The 24,417-nt window shown below is 44.2% G+C and overlaps 1 protein-coding gene across 4 annotated transcripts; it reads right to left on the bottom strand.

Annotated features, from left to right (window-relative positions):
- On the bottom strand, positions 1–22,815 carry LOC102571835 (solute carrier family 2, facilitated glucose transporter member 11). Of its 4 annotated transcripts, none has more exons than XM_019493787.2 (12): positions 22,715–22,815; positions 18,387–18,485; positions 17,320–17,480; positions 13,527–13,651; positions 12,390–12,519; positions 11,544–11,692; positions 10,820–11,007; positions 9,592–9,702; positions 8,526–8,627; positions 8,321–8,396; positions 4,778–4,905; positions 1–4,068 (listed from the first exon to the last, which is right to left on the bottom strand). In XM_019493787.2, exons 1-12 carry the CDS (start codon positions 22,787–22,789, stop codon positions 3,868–3,870), a joined length of 1,545 nt encoding a protein of 514 aa, XP_019349332.1. In that variant the 5' UTR covers positions 22,790–22,815; the 3' UTR covers positions 1–3,867. The 4 variants fall into 4 exon arrangements, with proteins under 4 accessions (XP_019349332.1, XP_014449178.1, XP_019349335.1 ...); XM_014593692.3 differs by lacking the exon at positions 22,715–22,815 and adding an exon at positions 20,516–20,615; XM_019493790.2 differs by lacking the exon at positions 22,715–22,815 and adding an exon at positions 20,133–20,413.
- Positions 22,816–24,417: the final 1,602 nt, after the last annotated feature.

Genomic DNA, 24,417 nt, shown 5'->3' with positions numbered 1-24,417 from the left:
TTCACCCAAATAAACTTCATATTTATTTTTTTTCTACATTGTGTATGATAGATACTGAAAAATAGAATAATTTTCATGCAGCCTCCTCTTTCTTTGGCAAAGCACAACTGACTTTCTACTCATGCCCAGCATGATAACACATTTTCAGAATTTTACATTCACCTTAATTTCATTCAAGAATAATAATGCATTTCTTTAAAAAGCTACAATTATAAAAATATCTGTTTGGCCACACATCGCTCTCTTTACAATAATTTTTTTTGTTGCTAGCAGCAGTAATATAGGATACAAGCAAAGTAAAAAAGAACCACAGGAACGATAATGGCTTGTGAACTATGAACAGAAACTGGAGGGAAATGTAGAGTTACTCCCTAAGGCATGCCCGAGCACTTTGACAGGCATATAACAATGAGAAGCTGCTGCTTGCTAGAATATGTGGAGCCTTGGATAGTACGGATGATGGAGCTACCTAGGAGCATGCCAATAGTTGGGCACATCCTGCTTCCTGAAGGAACACTTCATTCACTTTTATCCACCAACAGAGCATGTACTGTTTTGACATCTGGCTGGTGACACCTGCTTTCAGGGACATTTTACTTTGTTTTTTTATTCCACGCTGTGTTAGGAAAATATGGTTATTTTCATGGAATTATGACAGAAAAATGGGTCTGTAAGGCACATCAGGAGGTGATCTAGTCTAATCCCCAGCTTGGGGTAGGATCATCCCTGTCTAAACCAACCCAGACAAGCATTTGTCTAACTTACACTTTAAAACGTCCAGTGACCGAGATTCTACAGCCTCTTTGCCTCATCTGCTCCAGTGGGTAACCCCCATGAGTCAGAAAGTTCTTTCTAATATCTAACTTAAGTCTCCCATGTAGCAATTGCAAGTGTATTATTTCTTGATCATCAACCATATAATCTAGTTTGTACCATGAGGATAAACATCTTAAAACATTCAGGAGAGAGAGGGCTTGCTTTAGGTGAAGGGCATATTCCTTACTTCACAATTACAGATATGAGACAACCCTGATGGGTATGGAGAGAGCAGATGTAGCTTCTGGCTCTTGTATGTTCCAAGATTACTGATATCACATAATGATGCATTTTATATCTGGCCACTAAGAAGGTAATGATTCAAATATGAAACAGGATTCTAAGATAGGAAGAACTGCTGAGAAGAAAAGCACACCGAAAACATGCCAGAGACTATGCAGCAAACATTTCTGTACCAGCAATGTTCAGTGCGGTAGAAGGGGTTTCTGTCTGAGCAAGATTCTGCACTAAGTTCACTTCGCAAAGTTTACCAGGAGCCAGGCATTGCCACTGGAAAATGACATGTAGGTTGGGAGAATCTATAGGGGTGAAGCTAGCAGATACTGGTCTTCTGTTAGCATTTCCACTCCACACAGCATGGGGGAGAAGAGGGTATAGGCACAGTAGAATGAAAAGGACGGAACAAAGCTTCCACTTCACCTGATTCTCCAGGAATTTCTTTGTTACTCCAATAACTTTATCTTGTACTAGGTCAACTGAGCCATGCCTGGCCAGCTGACAGCCCTTGCCTCTCTGTTCTGAGCTTGGCAGAGATCAGGTGGTGTGGAGAAAAAAAGCTCTATGGGACATAAGGAGTGTGTACAGGATCAGTGCAAGAGAACTATGTGAGCTGTAAGATGCACATAAAACATTACAAACAAGCCAGAAAGACAAACCACCTCAAAATAAATAATTGTAAAAGCAATGCCCAAGTATCGGTGGTATAAGTCACTTCTTAATGAGCACTAGGAGGAGCTTTTCTTCCTAATCTGTCACGTGTTTTTATAGTTGAAAATGATTAACTGCCCACTGTTGCTCAACAATTAGGATGAGTGATAACTTACTACCCTGAAAAACAAGAGCACCGAGAGGAGTTACAGGGAATTTCATCCGGTTTCTGAAAACAAAACTTAATCATATTAATGCCAAGCTTATTTGAGGGCTAGGTGTAGAGGCAAAGAATTGAGGGGATTATGATGAGGTAGTTGTTGTTTGGGTGAAGGAAGGACAAAGACAGGATAAATACATCTGGATGCTAAACCAGTGCACCTGGTGGTATTCAGAGGTGAAGAAAATAAATAATCAGTTTGTAATACTTTCAGTTATGTTTTCCAAATACCTCTACATCACTTAGATTTGAAAAATACATACCGATCATTACACTTCCACTGAGATTTATCAACTACAACATGTCAGTTTTTTATCCCAGATAATCACCATCACAGCAGTCAATGTACATGCACCTTGATAAGCTGAAGTTCAAGACGTGACAGTATCCTGCAACATACTTCTCATGAATGTACAGTTGCTGTCAAACAAGCACTCAGTAGTGGGCAGTTGTATTTATCAAAATATCATTTACTAATTTTTGAAAAAATTCATTGTCCAGGCCTGCTTATATGATCTATAAATGAAGGCTCTTTCTGAGCTCTAGAATTTTTCACTTCAAGTTCTCAGACTTCAGTGCCTACACTCGGGTACTGAAATCCATATTTAGACACCTAAAAAATGGGCTGATTTTCTGAAACAGTAACTTAGCTTGGAGTTTTAAAATTGAACTCATGCTCTTAAGCATCAGTTGTTTTCAATATTATGAAACTGGTAAATATATTCCAATTAAAAATCAACCCTTCTCCTAAAAGTTTAACTTTCCCAGTGCTGAACAGGTATGGGCAGGATTAGAAAGGACTAAAATAATAACTTCAGCTGTCACGGGCGCACCTATGCCCCATCTCTGAATGGTTGAGATTATCTGAACCACAGTTAGCTAGGTGGGTTTAGGGGAAACTAAAACTTGATTGTGTAAAACAAGACAGTGAAAAATGAATACTGTTACATTTGTTCTTGTAAGGCATCTGTTACCCCAAAGTAAAACTTGTCTAAAATGTATTTTACATGTGTCTAAATATAAAAAGTGAATTTTTTTTTTGTGGAGAAAAGAGAAAGAAATTGAAGTACAGGGTGGGAAGGGAGAGGGAAAGATTGTCAGAAATATCATACTGGACATGTCTACACATGCGCTTTACTGCACAATAGACTAATTTACTGTGCAGTAAAGCATCACCATCTACACATGTAGCAATTGGGCTGGTGTAGATTAATTTATAGTGTTGTTGGATAGTTCCATTAGACAGAAGAAGTACTATCCAACAGCAGAGTAAATTACTGCACTTAAACCTATGTGTAGGTGACGTCAAAATTAGTTTACTCCAGCTCAAATTGCGCTTAAGTTTAATCAGGTGCATTCACTGCACATGTAGACGCACCGTGTATTAATGTTCCATTTATAAATAGTTTGTAAAGGATTAAAGAATAATGAACATTTTAAATACATGGCTAACTAAATGTTCAGTCAATAGGTGACTATTAACCATCTCTAATACCTTCCATAGCTGTGATGATAACATCTGCTATAACTGCTTGTAACTTACTTATTACTCCTTATTAAACATGTATTAGCCCTTTGCAAACTATTCTGAAATGGTAACTGAACACACAGTTTGACCCGTAATTTTTCAAGAAGTCTTCAAGATAGTTTGTTAAAGCAGCACATCACTGTTGGTGCTCCTAAGAGATGGCAAGGGGCACTGCAGCACAAATTAATACTTGTATTCTAAGAGAAGGGGAGAGCAAGCTGTGTTTCAGTCTGAGTTTACAAATAAAGTAAGCAAGAAACATCAACTGAACTTCTGCTTTCCTATAAAAGCTTTCTACTATAGACCCAAGAAGAGTGTGTTCTGCCTGACCCCATATTTTCTGTGTCTACCCCACCAGAAAAAGGTAACCTCTCAGCATATCTTCCAGGCATCAGCCTCATCTGCGTCTCCCAAGCTATAACATGGTGGATTTGATTTCCTCGGGCCCTTTCCAAAGATTCTCGTGAGTCTGAGTTTTGAAGTTACGCTTGTTGAATTCCTCTGAGATTTCCAGGAAGGATTTCCCTTTTGTCTCAGGAAGGAAAAAGCCAACATAGAGAGCAGTGCTGACACAAACCACGAAGAATGGAAGGTAGCAGAAATGTGCAAGGCATTCCTAAATGGAGAGAAAAATATTTAAAAGGGTTGGAAATGTACCAAAATATGAGCCCATGAACCACTAGAAACCCATTCCTATGGATAGTAGCATCCATCATGAAATATTTCTGTGCTGACCTGAAGGATCTTATGTGCATAGATTACAGCAACTCAAGGGTAAAGTTTGGGAGACTTGGCTTGGCGAGGGGAGTATTACATGATTTCACCTTTTTCCTGCCTTTCTCACTACTTATAACTCTACAGGAAAATGGGAAAACAACTGCTCTTATTAGGATTCCCTGTAGCAAACACTGCAAGGGTGCTAGTTGTGAAGAGCTCACAGTATATTCAGTTCAATCCTCTACCAGCAGGATTCACAAAGGGGAATGTTGTGAGAGTTAAAAGGGACCTAGTAGCTTCTGTAGTCCCAACCATTCCAACCTGATGACAGAATGGGAATGCTGGCTGTCAGGCCTCAAAACTGTTCCAATCCCAGCCTCTTGTACTGTAGTATTCTCTATAGGGAACAGGTTGGGCACTTGGCTACAAGACAGCTCACAGCTACTCTAGTTATAGCTTATAGCCAAATGGCTGCAGCACTGACTATCCTGGTGAGATACTGCGGGCCTAGTCATTTCCACTAAGCATCAATGTAGGTTGTAGCAGTACAAGAGCACTTGTTCATGGACTGAAAAACTGTAGATGTATATATAATCTTCTTAACTTACCACAATGAATGGAAAGGCCATTCCAATCACGAACAGATTGAACCAGAGTAGAGAGCCACAGATCATGTAAGCAGCTGGGCGGGACATTTGATCAAAGATCTCGGTCGGCAAAATTCCTGTCACACCAGCTAGGAAAGGAATTTGCAAGAAAATTTATAATATCATCAATAGAGGGTGGAAATGAGCAGGACCTATGCTAACATCCCAAAGAAGTATGGGGTATACAAATAGGACAGGGACCATTTATAATGGATTTTTTTGTAAATTCTTACTAGTCAGCACAGCCAGAGCAAGTGCTAATGTGGCTTAAGTTGCAGCAGGAAGTTTTAGGTTAAATAGGAACATAGGACTGAAAAGGGCTTCCTGGGGCAGGCCAGTCCTTTGCATTCACTGGCACACACATACCCAAGGATTCCTCCAAATTGCCATTTCAGATGTTAAGAACTGCCCATCCATACAAACCCCTGGATGTTGGCATGACCTGCCAGGAAATGTTTGTAAGAAACTCTCTGTGCATATTCAAAGGCCCGGCTGAGACAGACACCGTAGATACAATTAAATAAAACCTAAGGCACCGCAAGGATATGGACTAAATATCTCGTTGGAAGTTGCTTCTGATCTAGACAATTATGGACCATTAGGGCCTGATTCTCCTTTGAGATTCTCCTATTCTATCCTCATATAAAGAAGCAGAGAATCATATCTGCAGTTAGGAGTAACAGGCACATGCTGTGCATTCAAATGCGCACACACGCACCCTTATGCATAATAATGGTTGGGTTCTGAGAAAATTACAAGTCAATCAGTTAAAATAAATAGGAAACGTTTTACATATAAATGCAAAAACATTACAAAATAACAGAGCTCAACAACCTTTAAGACTGCAAACAGAAGGAATGAAGTATTAGGAACACTTGCTTAATGAACTGATTTGCACATCTAAGAGCTTGTTGTCTATTGTCACAAATTAGACAAAATGTCACTCTTTTTGCTCTGAACCTATAAAGCAAAGGAACTTTTCTTTCAAGAGTGACCCAAGCTTTTGTGTTTATGTTTCTTGTTTTCTTTCAAACTTCACTGCTTGGTCAGCCCAACAAAGACAGCTGCAAGAGGAGACCAGGGGTGGGCAATTATTTTGGCTGGCGAACCACTTAACAAGTTTTGGTAATCTGTGGAGTGCTACACACATAAAATCTTTCAAAAGATACCATTTAAACAAATTATAGATAAAAGCAAATCATATATTCAAAATCAAACATTTACTATAATGCTTTTTAATTTTATTTCAAAAATATTTTTGTCCATATGTTTTTTTGAGTAGTGTATATAGAGATAACAGCATAATAGCTCAAAATAAAATCTTACTCGTGTATTGTGTGTGTTGGGGTCAGGGGGTGTAGGTGGGGGGTGGGTGTGTGGGAGGTGGGGTATGTGTGGATATGTGAGTGGGAGGGGTGGGGGGAGTGTGCACATGTGTGTGCTGGGACTGCTTTGTGCTAGGTCCTGGGAGCTGGCTGGAGGTAGAGGGAGGGAGGAGGCTCATGCAGCAGAACTTGCCTGAGTGGTGTGGCGCAGGTGTAGTCTACTCCCCCAGATCTAGCCTGTGGATACCCTCACAGTACTCCACATGGAGCCGAGCCCTGCCTGCTCCTGTTTGGGGCAGCCCATGCCACACTCCTGCCTACACCCACCCTGGCCACAGCCCTGACTGACTCTGGCCAGCAAATACAGCTTCCTGGCAGTGCTGCCTTCCACCCACTTGTCCACCCGTAGATGGCTGCTCATGCCAGGTGAACAGAGTGGGTGGAAGGTGGCTGGGAGCTGGAGCAGAAGCCCATGTGCTGGGGCAGGAGCTGCCTGGCTTCAGATTCCCCCCCACTGCTTCCCCACCCTACCTGCTGCCCATAGCAGCGCAGCAAGGACAGGAGAAGGAACCGCTGGATATTGGCAGGGGGGGAGGGAGGAAGCTGAGCAGTACCCAAGGTGGAGCTGGAGCCCTGTGTGCTGGAGCAGGAGCCACTCAGCTTCAGCTCCCCTTGCCCCCACCGCTTCTCCACCCTATCTGCTGCCCATAGCAGCACAGCAAGGACAGGAGGAGCCACTGGAGGTGGAGGGAACAAAGCAGTACTCAAGATGGCTGCAGCCACACCAGCAGCAGCCTCGCCAGAAAGTTGTGCATGCTGGTCAAAGCTGGGACCAACCTGCGGGTGTGTGCAGAAGCATGGCACGGGCTGCCCCATGTGGGAGCAGGTGGAGCTCAGCCCCCTGCATGCAAAGCACTGTGAAGGCAGCCATAGGCCAGATTAAATCAATTGGGTGCCAGCCCATGGGCCAGATCTACCATATTTCATGGTGTATAAATTGAGGTTTGAAGCCCAATTTTTAACTCTTAAAATTCAACCACGACTTATACACTATATTACCATCCCCTGCAAGTGGTGCAGGGCTCAGCGCTAGGTTGATGTGCCCCAGGCAGTGCTGCTCGCAGGGGATGGGGCCATGCCAGCTGAGCACCGCCTGTTGCAGGGGATGGGGATGAGGATGGGGCCAGGCTCGGTGCTCAGCTGGTCCAGCCCCATCTCCTGTGAGTGTCGCTGCCTGGGCCACCCCAGCTGAGCGCTGAGCCCATCCCCATCCCCTGTGAGCAGTGCTGGGCTCAGTGCTCAGTTGGCGGGGCCGGGTTCAGTGCTTGGCTGGCAGAGCTGGGTTCAGTGCTCAGCAGTGCCGCTCGCAGCAGACAGGGCCAGATGCCACACTCAGTTGGTGTGGCCCCATCCCCTGTGAGCCCAGCATCGCTCACTGGGGACGAGGCTGTGCCAGTTGAGCACTGCTGCTTGCTGGGGCAGGGGTGCTCAGCTAGGGATGCACCACATGCAAGGGCTGGGGCCAGGCTCAGCTGGCGCAGCCCCATACCCCACAAGTGGTGTTGGGCTTGCAGGGGACGGGGCTGCACCAGCTGAGTGCTGAGCCTGGCCCTGTCTGCTGTGAGCAGCGCTGCTGAGCACTGAGTCTGGCCCTGGCAGCTGAATGCCACTTGCAAGGGACAGGGCTGGGCTTGGTGCTTGGCAGTGCCGCTTGTAGCAAATGGGGCTGGGCCTGGTGCTCGACTGGTGCAGTTCAGGCAGCACTGCTTGCAGGAGATGGGGCAAAGCCCAGCTCTGACTTATACACCATGCCTATTAAAATCCTACCTTTCCTAACTTTTAAATGATGGTTGATCTATACACCGTGTCGACCTATACACTGTGAAATACAGTGATCATCAGTTGGTGGGCCAGATCTGTCCCACAGGCCATATTTTGCCTACCCCTGCTATAGAGAGCAGCACAGATTGCCCTTACATAGTTCTGAGACATAACCACAGTTGCACACAAGCACTGCAGCTGATGAAAATATAGGTAATTGTAGAAAAAAAAATTAACATTTTTTGTATTATTCAAATGTCACCTGGTCAAATGCAATCTTCACTTCCAGCACCTTGCCAGCACTTGTCTTGGAGCCCTGCAGTTTCAAAACATCAGTGAAAACCCTCATGAAACTTACCTGGCCCAATTCCAAAGCTCAGGATATAGGCAAAAATGCAAGTCATGCTGAGGTAGGGCATCCAGCTAATCTGACTCTACAGACACAGTGGAGAAGGAAATAGAAGTTAAGACACTTAGAGTTACTTGCTCTCATTTAATACCCCATCAGTATAAAAGGCAAAACCAGCTCTACTTGACTTAAGTAATGAAAAAGAATTTGTTACCTGCTGGGATAAAGCAACCATAAAAACGATGGCCCAGACTGCCATGAAGCTATATCCCCCCAGGATCAGCAACTTCCGGCCAGCATGCTCAATAACTATATTCTGCACAAAGCAACACAAGATGTTCAAAAGCTATTTATGCCTCTCCCCTCCAGCCCCTACTTTCAAGGCACTGCTTAGTTAGATGGAATTGATTGGGGTTCAGGCAAGCTGGGTGATGAGGAAGTGTCAAGTGTGTGTCACAACTGCAATCTGAACCTGTCTCTAAAAAACCTTGTGTACTTGCTCCAGAGAGCACAGGTAGAGTGAATAAAATAACAGTTTTTAAAAAAGGCTTCCACAAGAGAAATGCAAGTGCCCTAGATTTTGTCGGAAATTGAAGGTAATTTGGGACTATAAAGTAGCAAGCCAAGGAGACAGTGCTGGTTTCTCTAGCTCTGTTAACCTTCTCTCTTGCTGTTGATTGTATGGGAAAAGAAATTGAATGAAATCTACATATTAGTATGAGTCTGAGTACCCTATGGGAATGCTTCAGTGACTGTAACAATAAGTTACCACAAGGTGGTGGTGTTTCAGAACATGAAACATTTTTGAATACCTAATATGTCACCATGCTGCCTTATGACGGATATCACAGGTACAAACACTACAGGTCACAACTTTAAAATAAGAGCCAGCACCTCAACAGAACTAAACTGGAGGACTTGAAATGCAGCCCTCCTGGGACCGGGAAGGGGGCAGGATGGGATTCTTTTCTATATAAACCTTATGTTATTGTTTTCTCCAGTCACTGACTTTAAAAGTGCTATTCCAGATCAGCCAAAGGGTTTATCCATAGCAACTGCCAAGATAAAAGAAAAATATACTCCCTTTTAAAATATTCAGACATTATACTATCTGGCCATGATCACTGATTGATTAAATGACTGATGGGTCAGTAATTTGCAAGGTAACCATTGGAATGAAAAGCACTTTAAGTAGGAAAATTGTTATTAGTTGGATGTTGTATGTCAGCAGAGTTTTCTTGTGTTAGTAAAATGCATCTATTTTGTGCATAGATACTCACACAAGTAACAGCTGTGATGAGTTCGCAGCACCCAGTGCCAATGATGACATACTGGATTTTGTCATGTGGAATTCCAGCCTCCCGGAACACATAGCCAGCATAAAAATACATCTGAGAAGGAAAGAGAGGAAGAGAGAAATGTAAGAAAAGATACTGCAGAATTGCCAGCCAGTGCCTTTCCTGCTCCCTCGGATACAACTTTCTACTCTCCAGTTTGGAGTTCCACATCCACATACAGAATTGGCTACTTTCCCGTAAAGCACTAAAAAACTGTCCAATTGCAGTCCATCCCCTAACACGTAGGAGTGTCTCAGCAACCAAGCACCTGGTATTTCATTCAGATATTGGTGACAAAATGCTCTTTGAAAGAATTGGCATCAAGGAAGTCACAGTATTTCAACAGTGGAGCAAAGAGAAGTCCATTAATTATAGAGCTGTCCCCAGAATAAAATGACCATAATTAGACAAGACAGGGGCCCCTCAGAAGCAGTATAAGGCACTTCTTACTTCTCCAGACTGCTAAATGTAAACTTGTCAGTTAATGCATTCATATTTGCATTCTCTTGTTTCCTGCAGTTCATTAGGCATCTCTGTCTTATGTCTCCTCAACCCTTCTTTTTCACCAAGGCTGGATGCTAAGTAATATGAGCATATAGGGAATTGGTGAGGTTTTATTCACCAAGGCGCCCCTGGGGGTTACAAGAAATAATGGCCACAAGCTAGCAGAGAGCAGATTTAGACTGGACATTAGGAAGAACTTCTTCACAGTTAGAGTGGCCAAGGTCTGGAACGGGCTCCCAAGGGAGGTGGTGCTCTCCCCTACCCTGGGGGTCTTCAAGAGGAGGTTAGATAACCATCTAGCTGGGGTCATCTAGACCCAGCACTCTTTCCTGCCTATGCAGGGGGTCGGACTCGATGATCTATTGAGGTCCCTTCTGACCCTAACATCTATGAATCTATGAGCAAGGACCTAGCTCTTGTACCCACCTACCTCTCTTTATAATCCATCATTTTACCTGTCTTAATTTAACTCCTCCACTGACTTCTCCCTCCTTGATACAGTCACACCTTTCTGTGGCAATTAGGAAGAAGAACACTGTAAGTGAAGCAGGCTTATTTGCCTTCTCCTGCTGAACATGGGCCAATCTGCCCAAGAAGTGACAAGGTGTGGCTTGCACTTTGGCCTCATTTCTAATACTGCTCGTGAAACAGTTCTCACAGTGCTTACCGAGTCATTCCCACAGAGCTGCATGGCACTGCTCAGCACAATGATACTGATCAGCTGCCACCTGACAGCTGGATTCTGGAACAGCTCCCATGGCTTCTTTGCCCTCTGACCTTCGATGGCAGCCTGTTCTGCTAGTATCTCTTCTATCTCACTACTCAGGTCAGCACTGCCTCTCAGCTTCCGCAATGCTGGAAGAACAAAACGTGCCAAATTTAGCCTGGAGAAAAGGTGATTAAATAGGGACATGGCAGCAGTCTTCAAATATATGAAAGGCTACCATGAAGAGGGAGAACAGCTCTCAAAAATGGCAACCCAAGTCTGCACACAAAAAAGTATGGATAAAAGTGTATCATCATTTGCATGTACAATTACCAAACCAAACCAACAAGATAGCTGAAGTAAGTGCCAACACAACCATGACTGCATGTCTGTACATGGATTCTGGGCATGTAAAAGTGTTTTTAAGAAGTGTCACCCTACCTGGTTAGCAATTACTACATCATAAGATAAATACCATAGGTATTGCATTGGGCTAAAGTATTTGGTAGTTATTAAATGAAACTAGCAGTGCTACAGGACAGAATAAAACACACAGACTAAATATTCTGGAATTACCTCTTGCATCTTGTAAAAAAATGTACAATCAAACTGACATCAGGTTGTCTGCACTCTCTGTAAATCTTGTCTTCTGAATGGGAGGTTGACATTGTCATTTTACACTCACCAGAGATGCAGGATTCCTTGTCCCCTCGGTCAATCAAGAGGTACCTTGGGCTTTCAGGGAGCCAGGGCAGAGTTACCATCTGGATCAGAGCAGGCACCACATTGCTAGCTAAAAGAAGAGGCCAGCTCTCCTCTCCTCCTAATAGTTCACTGGAGAAAAGTAAAATATAACAAGAATAAAGTAAATGGATAAAATATTTCATAAGACAATATTCATTGAGTGAAATATAGCATTTCATGTTGGCTGAGGATACTGGTGGCAACATAACCCACTGGGAAGAACTGGGTTTGAGAATCAGTGTGGTCTTGGATCAATGGTGATATCAGTGATGGCATAAGTTACAAGTTAGGAAGGAGTAAGTGGTAAAGGCATGTACCTCTTATCACTTTGATATTCAGCAGGTGTGAACAAGAAATACTTTATATGTGGAAGAGGTGGGACTGTAGCAGGAAAAGCATTTAACACAAAGGTGTAAACTAAAACAACCTCTTCTCATAAGGTAACTTAATTTGCCTCCCCCTTGCCCTTATGATTTAAAGCCAAATTCGGGCCTACGTAAGCAGGCCCGTCTCTCACTTAAGTAAATGTTATGGTTGGGGTTGGTCCACAAAGAATACCACACTGATGTAGATCACATTTGTGTATGCCCACCAAATGCCAAATCAGTGAAAGTAGTGTTGCCATTTAGACCCACGTTGTGTAACTAACCCATGTCAATATTGACCCCACTGCTGAATTTGCCACCTAAAAAAAAAAAGCACCATACCCACCCTGTTAATGTGCACATCTGAACAAGACAGAAAGAGACTTAATGAAACAGAACCATGCCTGGTACCTATACATTACCTAATTCCAAAAACCTGTCCCAGCACCAACCCCAAGGCTGTAAATGATGCAGATGTCAATGCCACTGCTCCTCTGAGCTTCTTGGGAGCACTTTCCCCCAGGTACATGGGCTGAATGTTCATGCTCACACCTGGTGGACAATATAGACCAACACTGATTTTAGCTTATTTCCAGATGTCAAGAGAGAAAAAGAAAAATTAAAGCAGCTCTGAGTGGAGGGAATTAGCTATATCCTTTCTGCAGATTACACTGTATGTGCTTACTTTGTTTACTGAGGCCCTTAATATGTTTCACTTCCTTATATCTTATGTCAGTTTATGTAAATATATATTTGAATATTGTAATCAAGTTCCTAAATAAACTGCATAGATAATTATTATTAAAGTTGCATTGATTTTTCACTCTAGGTGCTCATGAATTTTAGAGACGAAATAGCAGTGGCTAAAGTGAGGAAGCTCAACAACTTACACTCGAGTTATGCAAAACTGTACGTGCATGTATTTATGTATTTGGCAACTACAAATTTTGTACATGCTGTATACTCTTTGCACATAGGCAGTGTTATGAGTCTGCATATACAAAAGCTGGAAAGCAGGTCTACAAATCTGAATTTTTAATTTGTGTATATATGGATCATAAAATTGTTCAAGTGCATCAACTCTTCTATGGTCACAAAGTTTTCATTAACTAATTCAAGACTGGGAATATGTAAACCAGTTTTAATGGCAACCAGAAAAATAGAGAAATGTCAAGTGCCCCAACTTTTATCACTAAAATTTCCTTTTCTGAAAGATATTTCATATCTTGTGTGTATGTGTGTCTGGGGTGGCCTTTCAGATATTGGATACAGATACTGGCACAGAATGCTGCATATTACATTTCAGAAACATATTGCTATATGGAAAAGTCAAATATTGTTTGACGATCTATGTTTATTTAGTTTCTTAATGGAAAATGGGCATGGAAAAACAGCTAGTACAATCCGTTTTGGTGCCAAGGGTCTTAATTTTCAAAGCCAAACTCAAAATCAAGGACTGCAGACCTAGACGAGAGAAAGACTGGCGCTAGAATTCTTAATAACACAAACATTTATTTTTATAGTGCTCATCACTAGAGCATCCCCCAGTGAAACCATACCTGCATTGATTCCAGTAAAAAATCTGCTGAGCATGATCATTTCAAAGGATTTTGCCATTCGACTGAATCCTGACAAGACTGCAGCTATAATCACAAAAACATTGTTCACCAACAAGGATGTCTTCCTTCAGAGAGAATAAAAACACAATAAAAGGCTCAGATTGTATCAGGTCTAGTTATCAGATTCAGTGCTTATATCTAATGGGTCCAATTTTCCAAACCCAAATGCTTATGTTAGGAGGGTAGGCAGACAAGGTTCCTTGGGTGAATTTGATATCTTTTATTAGACCAACCCAAATGGTTGGAGAATAGTTATTAAGCAAGCTTTTTAGTTCAAAAACCCTTTGTCAGGCTAAGGATGTTTCAGCAGTTCGTGTGTGCTCTTCCTGGATGGAATGAAAAGTAAAGAAGCCAGGGGCTGGGCTGGGGAGTCAGTTGCCAGGCAGATTATAATGTATGTTAGGATGGGGCTTTCTATCTTAGAGCATTCCAGTTGGCACTTTGGGACCCCAAAACTCATTTTAGATGCCCACTGACTTAATGTATTAATTATGAAACCTGGGTTTTGTGTTGGAAGGGTCCAATACAGCTAGAGTCCCATCCACTGGAAATGACAGTAGCTGAGGATGGCTGTGGCGGAGCACCAGTGGGGTGCTCACCACTTAGGGATGTTGCAAGTTCGGTGGGAGCTTGTTGACTGAGCAGCAGGGAAAGCCATCCCCAGGAACCATTTTAAGGGGGGAAGCAGGTGTCAGAGCACTCCTGGTGCTCTGCCACTTGAAGAACTGGGCCAGGCAGCAGGCAGGTGCAGCCCAGTCCTGACGAGTGGCCATCTTAAGCCTCAGGCCAGTAGAGCTGGGGGCAGCAGTTGCTGACTGGTGCTGAGGAAGAAATATCTCCTGGCAGAGCCGCTGCTCTGGAGACAACATGGAGGTAAGGGCAGGAGCTATGGGGTGGCTTGGAAACTCCTGGTCCTGGGTATGACTTGAAACTGCACTTTGCCAAGGATGGGTGGTCTGGTGGGGCTCCTAGTGGCATAGGAGCCCTCAAGAAATGCCAGACCAGTTCCTGCCTCAGTGAAAGGTGAGGAGGGGCGCCTTAATAACATCGGAGGGAGTTAGAGCCAGGCATGCCCATGTGAGGGGACCTGAGCCTGGTGTGGTGCAAGACCCTGCAGAGTGGGTAGTGGGGCCAGGCATGGCTGCAGCCACCTGAGCCCAGTGGGGTGTAAGACCCTGGGGACAGAAGGGGAGCTGTGGGCCAGGCATGCTGACGAGGGGCCCCTGAGCCTGTGGGGGTGTTCGACCCCTATTTTCAAGAAGGGGAGGAAGGAGGATCTGAGTAATTATAGGCCAATCAGTCTCACCTCCATCCTTGGAAATGTCTTTGAAAAGATTATGAAGGATCATATTTGTGGGAATCCAGTGGGAAAATTAATGCAGCAGGGAAACCAGCATGGATTTGTAGCAGGTAAATCGTGCCTGGTTTCATTTTATGACAGGGTCACAAAATGTTTAGATGCAGTAGAGGTGGATGTCATTTTCTTGGACTTTAGCAAGGCCTTCAATACGGTATCTCATCCCATTCTCATAAATAAATTAAGAGGCTGTGGTATAGATGGTTACACGGTCCAGTGGGTGGCAAATTGGCTTAGCAGTCACAGCCAGAGAGTGGTAGTAGATGGGTCAGTATCGACCTAGAAGCAGGTGGGTAGTGGGGTCCCACAGGGTTCGGTCCTTAGACCTGTACTCTTCAATATCTTCTTCAGTGACTTGGATGTGGGTGTGAAGTGTACTCTGTCCAAGTTTGCGGACAATACTAAATTGTGGGGTGAAGTGCACACTCCAGAGGTTAGGGAATGATTGCAAGCAGACCTGGACAGGTTAGAAAAGTGGGCAGTACACAATAGGATGCAGTACAACAAGGACAAGCGCAGAGTACTTCACCTAGGACACAAAAATATCCAACACACCTACTGGCTGGGAAGTGACCCTCTCAGCAGCACAGAATTGGTAAGGGATCTCGGAGTCATAGTGGACTCCAAAATGAACATGAGCAGATGCATAACACATAGATCCAAGGAGGTGATCCTTCCCCTCTATGCAGCATTGATCAGACCGCAGTTGGAATACTGCGTCCGGTTTTGGGCGTCGTACTTCAAGAAGGATGATAGACTTGAGAGGGTCCAGAGGAGGGCCACTCATATGGTTAGGGGCTTACAGGACAAGACCTATGAGGAGAGACTAAGGGACCTGGACCACTTCAGCCTCCGCAAGAGAAGGCTGAGAGGTGATTTTGTGGTCACCTACAAACTCATTAGGGGGACACAGCAAGGGATTGGAAATGCTCTGTTCACCAGGGAACCTCTTGGGGTAGCAAGGAACAATGGTCACAAACTGGCAGCAGATTTAAGCTAGATATTAGGAAAAACTTCTTCACAGTAAGGGTGGCCAAAATTTGGAATGGGCTTCCAAGGGAGGTGGAGCTCTCCCCTACCATGGGAGTCTTTAAGAGAAGGTGGGATAGGCATCTGGCTGGGGTCATCTGACCCCAGCACTCCTTCCTGCCTAGGCAGAGGGGGTCAGACTTGATGATCTGTTGAGATCCCTTCCGACCCTAGCATCTATGAATCTATGTGCCTCAGGGGAGGCGAAGGTGCAGAGTTGGGTGCAGAGAGGCACCTGAAGGGCTGCATCTGAGTGATTGAGCCAACTGAGGCCCTGTGAGTAGGGGGCATATGTTGAGGCCCCTGTTAACTTGAGGGACTAAATTTGGTCCAGGTAAGCCTTCAGGCGCCTGAGGTCGATTGGAGGGCGGCAGAGGAGAAGCTGCGGAGAAATAAGGGGGCAAGTCAGCAGCCCCGTATGAAGAGCACCTGGGGGGAGTTACCCAGCTACAAGACACTGCGCAGACTCTGCCCCTATTTTGTGAACCGCCTGGTGCTCATTCGGATGAGGGCAGCGGGAGATGCCCAAAAGGCTGTATGCTTGCTGGCCGGGGAGTGAAGGGAATCAAGCCCAAGGACCTTTTGGGATAGGGCAGGGTGGCCCTGGGGAAAAGGAGGGGTGGTACAAGTGAGGCCCAGCAAGGGCAGTATGAGAGAGACCATGTGAGAGACAGTGGAGTGTGAAGCTTCAGTGAGAGAGAGGTGTTATGTGTGTGGCCTGTAACAGGGCAGTTGTGAGAGGCCTAATACTGTAATGAGTTGGGCCTGGCCTCAGGCCAGAGCTTTACACAGCTGTTAGAAACATCTGCAAGGCATGGGACACGTAAGGGGAGGTAGGAGCCCTAGACACCAGGGCCTAGAAAGGAGCCACCTGCCTAATTAAGATCTTAATTACTTAACAGCAAGGCATGGCAGACAAGATAGGTGGGCAGCATGCCCAGAGGTGGTGGGAGACCAGGACTGTGGCTGGTTGGGGAGCTCCCACATTGCCACAATGACACAGCCACATTTAGGGAGGTAGGAGGGCCCCCATCACATTGATAATAGTGATTCCTGTTGCCAACTGAGTTGACAGCCATCTCTATTTTTCCACTGGTAGAAAGTACCATTCTAGGTTGGATTTTGAGAAGTGTCTGGTTACCATTTCAAGGCACGGGCCCTCTGGCCTCATGTGGCAATGAGAGATTAATTTGTTGTCTTTTGATTACAAGCTTCCTCTGTGATTTCTCAGTCACATTGGGTAACTCGGATTTGGACTCTTATTAGTTTCACACTCAAACATGCTAGTCATCCGATTAATGAAATCCAATCTAAAAAGCTCATGTTGGAGATACAAAGCCCTCTTACCTTCCCAGCTTGATTGCCATCGGTCCTGCAACAAGAGCTCCAGTGAGCCCCCCCAAAGGGTACGCAGAGACAATAAAAGACCACAAAAGCAGTATCACGTTGTTCTCGAGGGGTGCACCTGTGCGTTCCAACCATGTTTCATTCATAAACGTCTGAATGTGCTGTAAGTAATGGACAAGGTTGGTTTACTGTGGGGTTAAAGATGAAGAATGCAAAAAAGACCAAGGGTTTTCCTCTTCTTAGACAGGGCTTATGCTATGAACAGGACCCTACAGAGAAGGCTGAAAAAAAGCATTTCGTTTTAAGATATCATTTTGATACTCCAAAAGAATTCTAGTTGTTGAGAAGCTGTATTAGAGAGATTATGTTTATGCACTGAAATCTTGTGTGTTTAAAAAATATTTAGAGTTTATAGGTCCTAACCTCTAATTATAAATTTGATCCTAAAATCGAAGGCAAAGCTTGATTTTTGAAGTGTACAGCACTTGGGTGCTGACTGCTCCCCATAGCCAATTTTAACAAGATACTGAGTATATAAATCATTTTAAAGTTATCTTTTCTCTGCCAAGTCCCTCAGAATCACACCAGCTTATTCCAGCTCCATGAGGACACCTAGAACAGCTACTAGAGAGCCCCAGAGAACCTGGCCAATGGGAAAACAGGTCATCACCAATTACAGCAATTAATCAGGTTTTTCAAAGTCTTTTGAAAAATAATTAAGAAATGTGTGGCAAGCTTGTTTTTAAAAAAGGTCTTTTAAGTGTGGAAATATTCATGATTATATTTGTTAAAGGTATAACTGGCAGAAAAAGGTTTTGAATGGCAAATCTTGTGTCCTCAAGCCCTTTCGCAATAGAATGATGCCACACCTCAATTACCAATTATAAAAACACACATATCCATTCCTCACTATTCAGCCTCAGTATTAGCTGACTGAAGGCTTTTCACAGCATATCCTGGTTTATGCTCAGACTGGAGGTCACTGAACCTCTTTTAGGGATTACAGGTTTGGGGCTTCATAAGATTCACTATCTCGGGAGAAGGTTAGAGGCCAGCAGAAAACTTACTGTAGTCGGAGCATTGATGATGGTGATGTTATAGCCATACTGGAAAGTCCCTCCGATCCCAGCAGCACATACTGTTAGAATTAGCACCCTGCTTTGAACCTGCAAGAAACCCCAAACATAAATGTATTAAAAGGGGGGAAAATGTAGATTATTTTCTCACACCCTGTTTGGTAGGACTTGAATGGTAAGATGAAAAGGCCACAATGCTGGCTCTAAAATGGTAAGTTCCAAAAGATTAGATAAATGACACTAACAGATGTCAGGGATGTATTTGGTGCTGTGCTGGTCTAAGACAAAAAGAAATGCAAAACTCTAGAACTCTTGGTTCCAAAATGATACCTTTTTATGTTTTCGCAATTTCTTAGTTGATCTAATAAAAGGTATCATCTCTGAACTATCACATTTTAAACTTTAAGGCGCCCTCTGCTGCCTAAAATATTACTGTACACAGTAGTTTAAAAATAAAAAATTGCAGGTAACAGAGTTCATTCAGGGCTGGTTTTGGGTAATAGTCCTGGAAATGTCAGTGCTTTGGTATTTTATATGTATTTTTCTAAAAACTCATTGCAATTTTCTATAAATATCACTGCACAGACTTGACAGCTATCACCAAGCCAAGTCAGTCTTTTTTAGACACATGATAAATGCATTGTACAAGTGTTACCCAAATTTAAAGCTAACAATATTTGCCCAACGTAAAACATCTGCCTTGAACAGGGCTTCTTTATAGCCGAGGTTTGAACTCAAGGCCACTGAAATGTCACTGGATGCTATTTCTGCCATCTCTTCTTTTTTACATGGAATTACGTGTATTTTTTTCTCCTCTTTAATTTGAGGGAGTGTCTTTCCCATACTTCTTCAGAGGTTAGACATTGAATCAGACAGCTTCTCTGCTTCACTCTCTCCTTATACAGCTGTAGGTTTTCACTATATTTTGTGTTGTCCTGTTTGATCAGTGATTTGTTTGGTGAGGGTTTGCCTTCATTTTACCTTTTTAATGTGGTGAGGCATGAGTTCATTTTGATCTTTTTAAAATTGGTCCCCCCCCACCATTACTGCTATATTATCTTTTTCGACTTCAGTCCTGTGTCTTGATTAGTATTTATTGTTGAAAAGGACCACTTCATACGCTTCGGAGGTTGGTATCATGGGATGTCTGTGTGTTCTGCTACGTAGGAGCAGTGTCTGATTCAGTTTTTGGTGGAGGAGGCAGGTGCTTTTCTAGCTGAGATGGCACAAGAAGCAGAAAGCTCATTTTTGTATGTTCATAAGCAAAGGGATTTGTCTTTTCTCCCCCTATCTAAAGTTGATCTGAGTTGATATGGCATGCTCTCACTACCAGCCCTTGAAACAACATTTGATACCAAAAACACGTGGCCTCGGCACCATGATTTTTCCATGACCTCAGAGAAACAGAGGTGTGGAAGGAGCCTCCAACCCACCCCCTAGCACAGAGGCAGGGAGTAAACCTAGAGCATCCCTGACAAATACTTGTCCGACCTGCATTTAAAAACCGCCGTGAAGATTCGCGATGGCCTGTTCCAGCAGTTCACTATCCCCCCCCCGTTACCTTCCTACTATCCCGCCTGAATTTCTCTGCAGAGCAAGCCTGCTTCTTTTCTCCTCCCCTCCGTGCACAGGGTGAGCAGCTGGTTCCTGCCTTCTTTACAACACTCTCCCATGCCTGGCACGACGGTGACCCTGGCCGACCTCGCGGGCCGGTTTCCCAAGCCGGCCCTCACTCACATCGCTCTCGGGTCCCTCTGCTACGCGGGGCCGAGCTCTCCCAGGTGATCGCTACCGCTGTGCTTCTCCTGCCCGTCGGCATCCTCCTCGCACCCCCAAAAGGCCCTGCTCCACTGAGGCCTCCCCTGGGCTGAATAAAAACAGCCACCTGCCTCTCGCTTGTGCCATCCCGCCTCAGGCAGCGACTCCCCAGCGTGAGCCTTGCCCTGTTGTGGGCTCATGTGTCCGGGGGTCGGGGGGACCCCGGATCCAAGCTGTCCTGCCCGCCGCCTCCCCAGGCCCTTCTCCCCGCCCGGCCCCGGCCCCGGCCGCAGTGCGGCTGCAGGACGTCACCCCGCGGCAGGCGGGGCGGGGCGGGGCCGGGCCGATGGGGGGGCGGTCACCTGCCCCAGGAGGCCCTCGCGGCTCCGCTCCAGCTCGTCGTCCTCCTCGTCCCCGTCCATGCCGGCTCGGAGCCGGCGGCTGCGGCGCTCGCCGGGCGGGGCGGGGCGGGGCGGGGCTCCTCCCCCCGCGGGGCTGGGTCGGGAATGATACCTTGTATCAGGCGAGCGGAGACATTGCGGAGGAGGAGCCGTCGGGCTCAGACAAAGTATCATTTCCGAACCAGGAGCCTTGCCCGGCTTGTGGTCCCGGGCGTCCCTATTTGCTCCGTCCCCTTTACACCGTATTTGCAAGAACAAGGGTGGGGAGCCACGGCTTCGTGCTCCCTGCATCACACGGGCCGGGCCGGGCCGGGCCGGGCCGTGCACGCGTGCTGGGGCGGAAAACGCGGGTGCGTTACTAGGACTCGTTCCCTGGGCTCCGCCCGTGCTGATGCTTGAAGGTGCAAGTGTCACAGTCCGCTCTGGTAGCGGTCGGGAGTGACTTTCCAACACTAAGGAGACTACTCTGGTTAATCTTTCAAGGCCTGTTAACACCTTTTGCAGCGCTGAGTTGTCAACGTCCGCCTGGCAGTTTCCAAGTGCCCTTTGCTCTCCGGGCAGTGTGATCTGGGCCCCGCGCTCTCGAGGGCCGGGCACCGCCAGGGAAGTTAAGGCAAAATCAACTCCGTAGGCTAAAGGGGTGTGCAGCGATATATACATCCGTTAAAGCAGTTTAAACCCTAATGTGGATGTTCCCAGTTGCAATGAGAGTTGCCTTAAAGCTTGTCTACACAGCACATTTGGATTAAGGCGGGGTGTGGATTTCCAAGTGGAATAGCTATTGTGGAGGAAGCCCCTTCAGAGATAAGCCCTTAGATAATTGAAATCAATCCATCCTCTTCTAAGGCAATCAGGACTCGCAGTTGAGATGATATCTTTTATTAGACTAACAAACGTTTTGCAAAAACATTTCTTTAATTGCAAGATTTAATTCAACAAGATTTTTTGCAAAATAATGTCTTTGTCTAATAAAAGATATCATCTCTACTACCAGTCCTGCTTGCCTTTGCCTTTTCCTCTAGACCAATAAGGCTACAACCTGGATACCTGACATCCTCTTATAAGGTTAGCTATAGCAATATACGGCTGGAGTATTTCACTTCATCTGCTTATGGGTTTAACATGTTTTAATTAGACATGTTTAGACTGAAGTGATGAGCTTCTATAGAGCTGCCCCCAAATATCTCTGCACAATGGTAAAATGCCTCTTTTTTTCTGTCTACATTAATGTTGTCACTACTTCTTCCACAAATGAAATGATCATAAAGCTCACATTGAGGCAATATAGAAACGGCCTTACTTTTTGTTGCTCATTCCTAATTTAAATGCTAAAACAGAACATAAAGCAGCACATTTGCTTTCAAATTCAAATGAAAACTTCAGGTTGCTCTCCATATAGTGGAGACTTCATTAGTGGGCTCTCAGTACACACACATCATTGGAAAAATCTCTTGTTCTTTCAAGTACCTCCAAATCCAATCCTAGTTTTGAAGTAATCTTTGTGGGAAATGTCTGTGAGACTGTCAGCAGCTTGTATTGCCTTAATTCCTGATTATGCTGCTGTTGGTCTATAGCAAAATTGTACACTCAGGAATAATGGGCTGGAATTTGCTCTCAGTTACACCAGTGTTGATCTATAGTAGGTTTGTTGACCTCAGTGCATCTATACCTTTGTAATCTTTGTTTCTTTTGATTTACCATCTCTTGCTGTCAACCTTTCCTCATCAGTTTTTTCCTTTACCCTCTTTTGGCATGTGATTTGTTGAGAAAGACTCTTTTGCACAACCTACAAAGAAGCTGCTGCAAGTAGAGACAGATCAGTCAGCATCTAACCATTGCAATATACTGTATTTTTTCCTGGGCTGAGGGAAGGTGTTTATCTACCTTCAGAGTCCATCAGAAAAGTTGCTATCACTGCAGAGAGGTGGCATGAAGCATTAACTCCTAACACAATAATGGCAACAACAAATGCAGCCTCTGTAGTGTCCCTTGGCTGGCTAAGGAGAAAACTACTAGCCAGTCCTTGTTTTGTGCGTCTTGGTGTCTATCTTGTCATGATTTGATCAATCAATCAACTATTTCAAGTACTATGGCACTTAAAGACATTCCTATTCACATCAATCAGTAGCAATAGCAAAATTTTTAAAAATAAAAACGTACCAGTTTCTGCAGCTTGTTCATTCTTCCTTCTCGCAGTCTGTGTCTGCCAAAAGTCTCTTGTACTCTGGGAAGCATTTTAAAGGTTTATTTTACATCTCCAATGCAGGAATGCATGTATTCAGTCACCCATTATGTTCCATTATGGACACTTGACCTGGCAGGTGTCTTGCCAACAGATTTGTATTGCTCAAAAGAGGCCTGCATGATAACAGATGAGGGGAAGTTTGGTTAGTATTGCTCACACTTGACCTGCATGCTGGGGACAGGCAGAGTGTACACTTACATTGGCACCAGAGACTTTCCAGGATCTGTGGCTAATTCCCAATGAAATTAATGAAGCTTGAATTTGAAGTCAACGGAAGTGATTTTTTTGAGGATCTAAGCCTTAAGTATATTTATCCTTATGCATATGTAGCAGGTGTCATTTGATTTGTCTTGCTTAATGTTTTCCAGTATGGGGACTAGAGTAAGGTAAAATAGCTATTTTAATTTTCTGTGCTTTGGGATATGAAGAGGGATCTCTGAGACAAGAGTCCCCTATCTTGCATCTATAACTACATCCTTATCAGTGACAGGACTGGAACAATTCTAACTCTGCCTCCACATCTTATGCTCTCTTTTTACAGCTGGTCATATGGATTGGATATGGAGTTACTTTTAGAGCAGCATCTCCAATACTTCTGCCTCTTTCTTAAGTGTTACTACTCCAATAATAATTGATCCTGTAAAAATGATGTGGTGGTGTTTCATGTGATTTTACTGTGAACTGTGCTTCTATTATATGAAAAAGAATATTTGTTCTCTCTGTTAAAACTGCAAACTCCACTTGGGATCTGAAAGTTAAACTGGCTTTAAGTCTGTTTTTCCTTTCCTTCTAGAATCATTAGAAAAATAGGACAGGAAGGAACCTCAGGCGGTCATATGGACCCACACACGCTGTGCTCAGGGCAGAATCATCCCTATCTAAACCCTTCCAAAAAGTGTTTGTCTAACCTGGTTTTACACTTCCGATGACGGAGATTCTACCACTTTTCTACGTAATTTGTTCCACTGCTTGACCATCCTCGTGGTTAAGAAGTTTTCCTAATATCTAACCTGAATCTCCCTAGTTTGCATTTTTTAAGCCTGATTATCTTGTCATGTTCCCCTGTAGACATGGAGAAATGTGATTCTCTTTATAACAACCTATTTTTAGATTCAATCTTTTACTCTCTAGATTAACAATTAATCTTCCAACCATTCCTCAGATGTAATATTTTCTACAGCTGTAATCAGTTTTGTTGTTGTCTTCTGGATTTTTTCCAGTTTGTCCACCTTTTTATTAAAGTGTGATTACCAAATCTGGACACAGTACTCTGAGAGAGGCCTTACCAATGCTGAATGGAAGAATTGTGATGACGTTTCTCTTAATACTCCCCTATATGCTAGTAGCATTTTTGTTTGTAAGATATTGCACCGATTGAAGTTCAGTTTTGTGATCCAGCATAAATCACACATTATTTTTCTAGTGCAGTCTAACCAGTCATTTCCCGTTTTGTATTTGCGAATTTGATTGCTCTGTTTTAAGTGTAATACATGGCACCTGTCATTATCAAGGGAAGTAATTATTCCCCTCTATTCAGCACTGGTGAGACCATGTCTGCAGTACTGTGTTCACTTTTGGGTTCCCCACTACAGAAAGGATATGGACAAGTTGGAGAGAG

The sequence above is a fragment of the Alligator mississippiensis genome, chromosome 10, assembly GCF_030867095.1.
Source record: "Alligator mississippiensis isolate rAllMis1 chromosome 10, rAllMis1, whole genome shotgun sequence".
Taxonomy (NCBI): domain Eukaryota; kingdom Metazoa; phylum Chordata; order Crocodylia; family Alligatoridae; genus Alligator; species Alligator mississippiensis.
The sequence above is the reverse complement of the archived record's forward strand: the minus strand, read 5'-3'. Positions and strand labels throughout refer to the sequence as shown.